At 44.8% G+C, this 10917-nt stretch overlaps 1 protein-coding gene across 1 annotated transcript; it reads left to right on the forward strand.

The window, feature by feature from the left end:
* Positions 1-1958: 1958 nt before the first annotated feature.
* LOC127307466 (65-kDa microtubule-associated protein 4) lies at positions 1959-9052 on the forward strand. Its single transcript, XM_051338196.1, has 9 exons — positions 1959-2543; positions 3109-3173; positions 3251-3463; positions 3534-3620; positions 3734-3889; positions 4964-5258; positions 5980-6053; positions 6127-6205; positions 8665-9052. Exons 1-9 carry the CDS (start codon positions 2096-2098, stop codon positions 8802-8804), a joined length of 1557 nt encoding a protein of 518 aa, XP_051194156.1. The 5' UTR covers positions 1959-2095; the 3' UTR covers positions 8805-9052.
* Positions 9053-10917: the final 1865 nt, after the last annotated feature.

The raw sequence follows: 10917 nt of genomic DNA on the forward strand, positions 1-10917 counted from the left end.
CTACGCACGGTTACAAACATCCATTCTTAGACTCGGGGGCTACTCCCATCGAGAGCGCTGGACACGCACCCGGTAAAAACAAATGAATTCAAAGAAGAACGGACCCGAAGGTTCTAGCAAATCCAGGATTGAGCTCGGGGACTTGATTCTATGTAGGGTAATGTTGTTTTGTCATCTGCAGTTAGCCAACATTGATTTGTCGAGTAAGGCTGGGCTCGCTAACTTTATCCCTTACGTAAAATCAACTATTACGTTTCACTCGAAGTCCCAGAAGACCCGATATACTAAAAATATCGGATGTTGAAGCAAAACTCACGAAAGCATTGACAGCAAGATCTTCGAGTAGTACAACTTGAGTCTACACACGGTTGCAAACATCCGTCCCTAGACTCGGGGGCTACTCCCATCGGGAGTGCTGGACCGCACCCGATATCAAACAAATTCGACCTCATAGTAATCCTGGAGACTCAATTCTCTTCGACTGATCAAGATATTCGGATGAAGACAACTATAGTCCCTGTCTGAAGCTTTGTTTCGGCCAGTCACTCGGGGGCTACTGATGTGGGCATTACTCTTCGGGTACCCGACATTAGTCTACCTCCTTTGGCCCAACTAGGGGCTCATGAAGATTGTCCAATGACCAAGGTGGGCCTGTACGTCGGTTCCAACGAAAGAGACCTACCAGGAGACGGATTCTTGACGGAGAAGGCAAGAAGGCGTCAATAAAAGAAAAGACTAGATTAGATCTCATTGTAACCTAGTCGAGTTCGGACATGACTCTCGGGACCTGGCCTGCTATATAAAGGCCAGGAGAGGGCCTGCCAAACATCAGAACAATAGTACGTAGAGAACCACCGCAACTTAGAGCACAAACCCTAAAATCCTTGCCTCTCAGCGAGTCGATTATAGCAGCCTATCGGCTACCCCATTGTAACCTGATATATTCGATAAACCAAGATCAGACAAGCAGGAAAAGGGTTTTACCTCATCGAGGGTCCAAAACCTGGGTAAATCTCTCACCCCCGTTTGTTTGGTATCCAATGTCTCGTGCTAGCCTGCAGGATTCCGTCAATCCTAAGCCCCTGATGGTGGGCATTGCCGTGGAGCTCCCTCGTCAGATAGTGAATCAAACACCATCCTGGAGTTGTTGAGTACCTATGTACTCACCCTTGCTTAATACATATATATATTAGGTTGCGAGCCGACAACGGAGGAAGTGGTCTACATAGAGGTCGAAGGAGAATCCACTGAATAGCAGACTTTGGCGAAGGGCAAAGACGGCGTGGACTACTACTTCGAGTACTCACATGAGGGCAGTGACGTCTAGAGCTTGGCAGTGATGCGAGATGAGAGTGTAGTATATGGCTTTCTGTACCAAACAATAATGGTTTTTAATTCCCCGTACTTTTGGGAATTTTGTTTGTAATACTTTATGTTGGCCATTCAGTTGGTTTGAGTTTGTAATATAAGTTTATAATAATGGACCGCTGCAATGCTACGGGTGTGCTATTTTGTCCGATATATTGTTGATGAGAAGGCACTTCATCTTCAATATGTCGAAGACCAACATAATACTCGAAAGGGTAATATGTGGGTGCCGTAGATGTACGTGTCATTCATCTCCTACACTGCACTACTACTTATTCTATATTCAAATATGTTGTGGTTAGTTTGTTGTGTGTGGTTAAGTGTGCTATGCGACGATGTCTTTGGCAATTAAACCCAGGAGGAAAGGCTAATAATAATCTAACAAAACCATCATGATCAGAAAAAGTTTTTCTTCTTTCTGGAAAACACTAATAGAGCGAATCAACAATTTTTCAGATAGGCGAGCCCACATGGCAGGAGTGATTAGAAGCAAATATGCACTGTTTTGTTGGTGAGGTGGACGTGAGACCCACATGTAAGTCTCTAGATCTCTCTCACCAAACGTGCACTGTTTGGTGAGGCGCATACAACACAATGTTCATGCCGTCATTGCGGCGCAGCCGTGCCAACTGCCGTCGTTGAACCAGACCAGTATCCCCCGACCCCTTTCCGCCCCGCAGAGCTGAAAAACAGAGAGAGAAAAAGAGCATCCACACCGCACGGCATCATGCGAAACCCGAATTCGCCACCGGCGTCGCCGCCACCGGCGTCGCCGCGTCGGCGGACGCCTCCGCCCCCGCCACGGCGGACGCCTCCGCCCCCGCCACGGCGTGATGGACCGCTGGATTCCTCCGACGCTGAGAGAAGGTACCCTCGGCGATCGACACGGGCGGCTCTTACGCCGAAGCAGCTGGGGCGAGCCCTAGCGCTGGCACCGCCGCCGCCCCAGTCCCAGCCCTCCCAATCTTCTAGCGCGGCGAGGAGGTACCCGCTGCGGTCGACCCGGCCGACACTTCTGCGGGGCCGAAACCTAACTGCACCGACATCCCCTCCGCCGTCCATAGCACGGACATCCCCTCGTCCGTCGGCAGCACCGACATCCCCTCCTCCGTTGCCAGCACCGACACCCCCTCCGCCTCCTTCCAAGTCCCCATTGGACGCTGCGCATGAACAATGTGAGATCCCCAAACCCTCTCTCTGCGAATTGGTAGGATCGGAATCCTATCATAGGATTGCGTTTTACCGTTGGATCCCTTCGCATGCAGAGCCCTACTTGTAATGCCCTCGGTGCATGTTGTTAAATGAGAATTCGGAGGTAATAAACTACCATAGTGGTAATTGATTACCAAACTGCTCTCATTGTTGGCTGCTCCAGTTAGTCTTCACTATCACTCTGTTCTATAGTATAAGCCCTTTTAGTTGGATATAATAAACTACCATATGGAGGTAGTATTTTTGACTAATACTTTCCTGCTTTTTCTCAAAGATATTTGCCTGCCTGTTACCTATGGATAACTGCTCCAATCATTGCGTGCACAGCTATTGTTTGATCAAGTTTTGTCTATAACTCTATTGCACTTCATTGGATCTAAATCGGTGCACAGCTCTCAGTATTCTATACTCTGTTTTATCTAGTAAACTAGAATGTTGTACTGCTCCCATTATTGTGCTGTTTCATGCTTGTCTAGTACTTGACAATGATTTATTTCTATAATGTTGCAATTTTTTCCTTTATATCAGGGAGTTACGCGACAATATCTGAAGAAAATGACAAAGTCATCAAAATTAATATGGAGGAGCTTCATGTATGTTTTCTTATTTATGTGTGTACTGTCAGTTTTGAGTAATTTGGATGGACTTGAACATTGTGTTGTATGCGCAGACTGTTTTAGATACACTGGGAGTTTCGGTTGCAGAGAGACACAAAGTAACCAACAATGTCTTGAAAAAATGCTTGGTCGCCTACAAGGGAGCCCTGGAATATGAGAAGAACCGATGTTCCAGTATGGCCGAAGCGATCTCTGATTTGGAAGCTGAATACCGTGAACTATGCAGTGTGCTAGGGGAGAAGGATGTATTATTAGAAGAACGCATGGTATCTTCTGGCAACTTCAAAGATTTTTTTAATCGCACATGTATTGCATCTAATTTACTGTTCTTATCAGCAGTCTGCTAGTCTATCTCAAATTCATCAGTCACTTACAGCAAGTTTGAGGAGGCTCAATGTATTCAAGAAGCAGCGACTGGAAAATGTAAGCAAAGTTGTCATTTATATATACTGGAATTGCAATTGTAGAAGTTGTCATTCATATATATTGGAATTGTAATTCTAGCTTAAATGCAATGGTTTTCTGTTGGATTGCAGCTACAGCGCATGCAAGCTAAGGTAATGGATCTATGGGATCACATGGGAGTAACATTAGACCAGCAAAAGGAATATCGCTATATCATGCGCAACAATGTCGCATCCTTGGCTGAAGTCACTCAGAAAGATGCTCTCTCTGCAGCTCTGTTAACTAAGGTCAGTACCAGCAGTACTTGGGTGCAGTATTGCACTAATTGACCATACCGTAAACTTATACAAGTTTCTCAGAATGTATTGGCTAGTTGATATTATCGTGTGGTTGGTGTGGAACTAGCATTTACTCCATAACTTATTGATGTGTATTGGACCAACTTTCAAGACATTTAGCTGGAATTATCAATTTGTAGCCACATGAGCTAATGGGAAAATGCATATTGGAACTCTGTACATGAGGCCAGTTGACAACTAGGACTAAAATTGCAGCGATTGTTACAGTTATGCATATCTTTTATCCCTCTTGACTTGAAAGAATTAACGAGTTAAAAAGCTGATGAATTGGGAGATTAGATATTGTTGTCACGTGCTTCTGTTGGACAAGTTACAACGGAGATATAGGGTTTAACGCTAGCCACGTAATTATGAATGTGTGGTGATCAAAAATGTCTTTCTATATTACCATTATGCTATGCTACAGTGAGTGGGGACAGGATGGTTTACTTCTATTCATTTCTGTATTTTAATTAAGGAGATTCTCCATCTAGTATGCAAAACCCATGCAGAAAACCCAGTCAAATTCAATGTATTGTGAGTGCATCAGTGGATTGTTGTTAAGGTGTATATATGGTAATAGCATGAAGACTCAGTGTTGGTCAACATGCTTGCAGTTTCTGTCTGTCCTTTTGACATACTATTGTGGTAAATGCATTTGCCTTGCAATATTAGTGCAGTTTACAGTCCTTTTTGGCAAGCTCTTTCAGGAAACCATGCTGACAATATATGTATTCAAATTATATGTTTGCATACTGACTTTTCGGGCTACTTTGTTGTTCACGTAAGAATTACCTAGTCTATGATATTTGAGCAGATGTTGGGCGATTTGAATAGAGAATACTAATTGATTTTTGGCAAACAAATTGCTCAATTGACCCGGTTCCTACCTTGTCCTGTTTTTAATTTAATGCCTTGTTGGGTTTTGACGTTTTGTATGTTAACATGAAATAATGCAAGAACTTGGGTTGCTATTCTGCAAATATAAATTGTGCAACTAATGTAGATTTGAATTTCATGTAGATTCAGTCAGAGCTTGCAATATTGGAAGGTCAATTGATTGAAAAGGTTGCCAAGAGATTTGCAGTGTTGGCTGCCAATTTGCGCCAAACGCATTTGTCCGATGATGAAGACTACAAAATCAATTTTACAATGATTGACGTGCGGGCTGGAAGCATGGATATGTTTGGTGCAGCTGATAAGCTTGAAGAATTGGTAGTGAAGTCTGCTAAAGATATTTTGCTGAGGGAAAGCATTGTTAGTCGGGCAGAAATTGTGTTGAGACATGTAAAAGAAGGAAGTAGCTTACACACTCGAGGTAATTGCTGAACTTTGAAAACCGTTGCAATTTATAACGTTCATTGTCAATTTACCTATTGTAAGGAAGATCGTGCAGTAGAAACCTAGTGTAGGATGGTAAATCAATAAGTTCACAGTATATTCACTCTACAGCTGGCAAAACTGACAGTCGTACTTATACCGTAAGATGAGCAAGTCCTACATATATGCTGAATACATGGAAATATAAACTGATGCATCAGATAGAGGCAACGTGGTCTGGCACTTACCCTCTGAGATGATTAAGAGAAAGCTAGCCGTAGAGAATGGTCGCCGGCTATCAACTTTTGGTTTTCTATAGTAAGATCTAGCAGTTTGGTGAATGGACCAGATCAAATTTTCTACCTGTGATAAATGACTCTAACCCCGGTGCGGTTATGGTTTTGAAAATATTTGGTCGATATAGGAGCTCAAGGATTGTTGTGGAAACAATTAACGCTTGGTTCTTACTAAAAGAAAAAAAAACTGGCGCTTACTTGAAAAGCGGCGCGCAAACTGACAATAGACCTGCAATGCAATTAGCTGACATTGCATGTACGACAAAGGTGGCCGTAGCCAGGTAGGTGCACAACCACCTGTCACTGTCAGGGGTATCGGCCAGCAGGCGTTTAGCACAGACGATACGATTCAGGCCAAGTCTAACAACTTTGTGAAGTGAATTTTCTGTTACTATGTTTCACTAAGTTATTTTCTTCTTCCAGAAACAGTTGAGAATTTAATCAACAGAGTTAAGGCCTGGGAAGCCAAGAATGAAAGAAAATTCTTCTATGATAAGGTATATATGCCGGTGTCTTAAATTCCACATTTTTCTCTTATTATGTATTGATGATGACATATTGATGTTGCAGGAACGCCTCATTGCTACACTGCATAAGCTGAAGGAAGGAAATGACCATCATTTTTCTGATGCAACCAATGTTAGCCCAGGCATGACACCTCATTGCTACACATAACTCCTCTCCTGTATAGTTTTAATTTATGCCAGTAATTATATTCGTAATGTCCACTATAGAATGATTAACAAATGTCAGGCTAGCAGTTTCAAGGTAGTGAAAAATGTTTATTTTCCGAGGGTACGCCAAAGGCATACCAAATCTTTATAGGAGAGAAATGTTTTACAAGAACGACACTCCGCTGCGAACAGCAAAGCCGGCAAACTCCGCACTCACTAGCCTACTCTCGCGGCAGACTCGCTCCTACTCTAGCTAACTTCCACAAGTTAAACTCATCCTTAATTCGCCCAATAAGCTGTGACAGTGTTGTATTGATATGAGGTATACCAAAAACTATGGCGTTTCTTTGCTTCCACAACGACCATGCCGTGAGGATGATCAGGGTGTCAAAACCTCTTCTGTCCCTCTTGTGCACAAAGCTCACGCGTCGCGTCCCAGCACTACAAAGTACTATCTCTTAGTGGCTCCACAATGTTTAACCTCGCCGCAATCAGACAACCATACCACACCTGTCTGGCATAGAGACACTGCATCAAGACATGATCTACGGTATCCTCCTCCTGCAAGCATGAGAAGCACGCCTCCATGTGCTCCTGCAGCTCATGTCGCTGTCTTCTATCCGAGGTCCATTGGCGGTATCTGAGAGCGAGTCAGCTGAAGATTTAGTATTTGAGAGGTGCAAACGATCGCCATACCGACTTATGCATCTTGAACTCGATCTCTCCCTGGCATAGCAGTATCTCCCAGACTACGCACCTATCCAGGCGTACATGTCTGGCTCCTGGCTGTTCCTGTTCATCGCTTCTATCTCCTCCCATTAGCTTGATGCACTGAGCGCACCCTTCCACTGTGAGGTTTACATCAATGTCTGTCAACCATCTATTCTCGGCGAGTATCTCCTAGACCAAACTGCTATTCTTCTTCCTTTTGGACACTGACCTAGTCACCAGCGGTGCAATGTCCTCCGCCGTACGACCGTTGATCCATCTATCGCGCCAAATCCAAACTCTTGTGCCCTCTCCCATGGTAATCTTGGTGAGGTTGTGGAACACGGGCTCTGGCCTCTGGATCCTTGACCATTTTCAGCCCCTGCTAAGGCATTCATGGTTCCGTATGTTGTAACCTCTCCTACCTCAGAGAACATATCTAGTACTACTAGGTCTATAGGTGCTACATGATTCCAGCAATTTTGGTCGTTCGATCTGAATCAACGGACAAGATCAGTCATAAGTATAGTCTGCCACCAACCATGTCATATGTTCAGATTAGTCTCTCCACCTTTTTCTATTGCTACACACGGTCCATCCATGGTGTCTTTCTCTCCCCGCTAGTCTTCAAATCAAAGCTAAAACTACTAGGGTACAGGAGCAACTCAAATAAAAGCCACGAGATTTAATTCGTCCCAAATCAAGCTTGATTGGAGGAGCAACTCATCACGCTGCAGCCGGACATCAGAGGTTCTTTTTCGGGAGCTGACCTTCTCACGCTGCACAAAATCTCCATTTAGTTCCTTCTTGGATTTCCTTTTTTCTATCCGTTCTTGCTATTTCCTGATCTAGCACGGCTGCTTGGTTTCGGCATCACATATCCACTGCTTTGGCCACCAAAGCTGTCAGCACCTCCATCCCCGCCACAAACAGCATTGGCGACGTGGGGTCTCCCTGCCTAAGCCCACGGGTATGCTGAATTCTTCTTCCTGGCACGCCATTCACTGTCACTTTGGTGTTTGATGTATACAAAAGCAACACGATCCACATTAGGAACAGAGCTCCATAACCCATTCGCCGAAGCACTTCAAATAGGAACCCATTCGCCGAAGCACTTCAAATAGGAAACTCCAGGACATTGAGATCCGCTAGAGAAGCACACCTCAGTGTTGACGCTGATTGATTTTCCTCGCCACCTGCCTGACCAACACGAAACTGTTGCGCAAGCATCCCCCTCCACGAACACAAATTGATTCGTACTGACATCTCCTACCCTGCCTCTAACGGTTAGCCACCAATTTGGAGAAAAGTTTCAAGAAGCAATGTACCAAGCTGATTGGACTATAGTCTCCAATCTCCACCGCATCCTGCTGCTTCGAATCAAAGTGATCAGAGCCCCTGTTCAACCTCACAAATGCTCTGCCGTCGCCGACGCCCAGTTTGAGCAGGCAAACCATAATGTCAGCCTTGATCACCAGCCATGCGTGTTGGTAGAAAGCGCCAATAAAACCGTCTGGCCCCGAGACTCGATCAACGGGCATCTCCTTGATAGTGTCCCAAACTTCTTTTTTAGTGAAAATTTCCTAGTCTTACAAATTTGCTGTTTGGATTCCCAGCGCTCCCAGGGCAATTGCATGCTGTCTGTTACGTACTGTAGTGAAATTGTTTACTACTAATACTGTTATGTTTTAAATCTAACCAGCTTCTTTTTTTTGGTCTGGATTAGGTGAAAAACAAAGTTCAGCACCTCTTGAGACGGCTGAGTCGCCTACCTGGTCAGATTCTTTGCCGGAATTTTCTGACAACAGAGAATCTGATCAGGAAAGCGACCCTGATTTCAGTGCCTCCGAATCTGAAGAAGAATAAAACACTGCCGCTCTTAGCTTGTAAACGAACAAGTGGATATGTAAATATGGCTCTGAATCATAGTACTAAGCTCCGAATCCCTTTCCTAGGAGTACCGATCTAGGGTAGCAATGCAACCGAAGTGCTTGTCCAGGGTGGATAAAGTTCTAGTGATAACTTTTTCGTTAACCTTTTTCTGTCAACCTCCGCAGCACAGAAACCAGCGAGGTAGCTGAATGATTGCGATGAAGCACGTTATATGTTCTTTCTGGGTTCGTCTATTTGCTTCTACTCTATCCTTGCCAAAATAATTTATGTTCACCCATTTGGTCCGCGTGTGTCCAAATTGGTCGCAGGGACAAAATTGTGGGCAAATGCGGCGAGCCATTCTATGGGTTTCCCGTTTTTTGTGTGGCTGTGTGGACCCAATTCTAGCGCTGCTCGGTGACACATTATTTGGGTTGGGAAAAAAAAATTCTGTGAACCCAATTCTAGTGCTGCTCGGTAACAAATTATTTGGGTTCTAGCTCTGTCGTTTCGGTCGACGGTACACTACTCTGGTGGGATGGGGTGGCTCTCGCTGTTGTTGCCTTCCTTAGAGCATCTCCAGCGTCCCCCAAATGACGTTTGGGGGACGGCGGACAAGAAATGAGGAAAATCGTGTTCCAGTCGCGTCCCTCAAAGCTAAATAGCGTCCCATTTTATGTCCGGCGTCCCTGGTAGAGACTCTATACAGTCTCTACCGGGGACGTCGGACACAAAAACAACGTCCGGACGCATGCATGCAGTCCCTACTCCCCACATGTCATTCCCTTTTCCCACACTTTCTCTCACCTACTTTTCCCACATGGAGTGGTCCCATTTATTAAAATGCATGCATCCGGACGCTGTTTGAGGGACGCGGCTGGAAAGAATCTCTTTTTTGTACAGATTTTTGGTCTCTTTTTATCCGGCGCGGTCCCTAACGTCCCCCAAATCATTTATGCCGGACGTTTTTTTAAGGAACGCGACTGGAGATGCTCTTATCGCCGCCCTAGCCCTAGCTACACACACCCCTAGCCCTAGGTATACACGCGTGCTCAGCATGCCGCGTGTCCTTCCTGTCTGCCTCCTCCCTCTCTCCCGCGTCTTGACGCGTCATGCCCTCTACTACGTCTTTGCAAGAGCATCTCCGCCGACGAATACCAAATAACTGTCGGTTTGTGTGCTAGCACAGCTGCTTGGGGGAGCCGACACAGCATATTGAGAAATAGGTTTCCACATCGGCATCCTCCAAATCGGCGCCTCCAATTTTCTTTTTTCCTTTTACAATATTTTGAAATAATATTTTAATCACATAAAATTATTCATACAATAAATTTAATATAGTTTAACACAAATATAAAGAAAATTATCCGTATAATAATTTAAATTAAATCATGTGTTGTTGGCTGCTTCTCTCTGCGCAGTTGGCTGCCTGAAGTTGAACATGAACACCTACATCTCAGATTTCTTGGTGCATGTGAAGAAAAATGGCAAATTGTTGGGTACATGCTCTACTTCAGCAAGAGGCTCCTGATAATTAACTGGTTGATTATCATGCACAGGTTTATCGCGCTCGCTCTCAATGATCATGTTGTACATGATCACACATGCGTTCATCACCTCCCACGGCTGAGACTCAGACCAAGTGAGAGCAGGGTACCTGACAACGGCGAAACGCTCCTGAATCACCCAAAAACACGCTCAACATCATTGCGAGCTGTTTTCTGGCATGTCGCAAAGTAAGCGCCCATCTCCAAAGTTGGAGTCGGGATTGTCTTCACAAATGTAGCATACGTTGGATAGATACCATCAGCTAGATAGTACCCCTTGTTGTATGCATGATCATTTACCTCAAAGTTCACGGCATGAGCTTCTCTCTCAGCCAGTCTGGAAAACACCGGAGAGCGCTGCAGCTTGATATCATTGTTTGTTCCTGCCATGCCAAAGAAAGCATGCCAAACCCAGAGGTCATAGTCTGTCACCGCCTCAAGAATGACATTGCACTCACCGGTATGCCCCTTGTAGATCCCTTGCCAAACAAAAAGGGCAATTCTTCCAACCACAATGCATGCAGTCGATGCTTTCTAGCATCCCACGAAACCCTCGGGTT

This window comes from Lolium perenne, chromosome 1, assembly GCF_019359855.2.
Source record: "Lolium perenne isolate Kyuss_39 chromosome 1, Kyuss_2.0, whole genome shotgun sequence".
NCBI lineage: Eukaryota > Viridiplantae > Streptophyta > Magnoliopsida > Poales > Poaceae > Lolium > Lolium perenne.

Excerpts from the sequence above, each read along its gene's own strand:
- LOC127307466 (XM_051338196.1), top strand. The coding sequence starts at position 2,096 with ATGCGAAACCCGAATTCGCCACCGGCGTCGCCGCCACCGGCGTCGCCG. Across the intron at positions 3,890-4,963 it reads CTGCAGCTCTGTTAACTAAG|ATTCAGTCAGAGCTTGCAAT; the intron begins GTCAGTACCAGC and ends AATTTCATGTAG. Across the intron at positions 6,206-8,664 it reads TGCAACCAATGTTAGCCCAG|GTGAAAAACAAAGTTCAGCA; the intron begins GCATGACACCTC and ends GGTCTGGATTAG.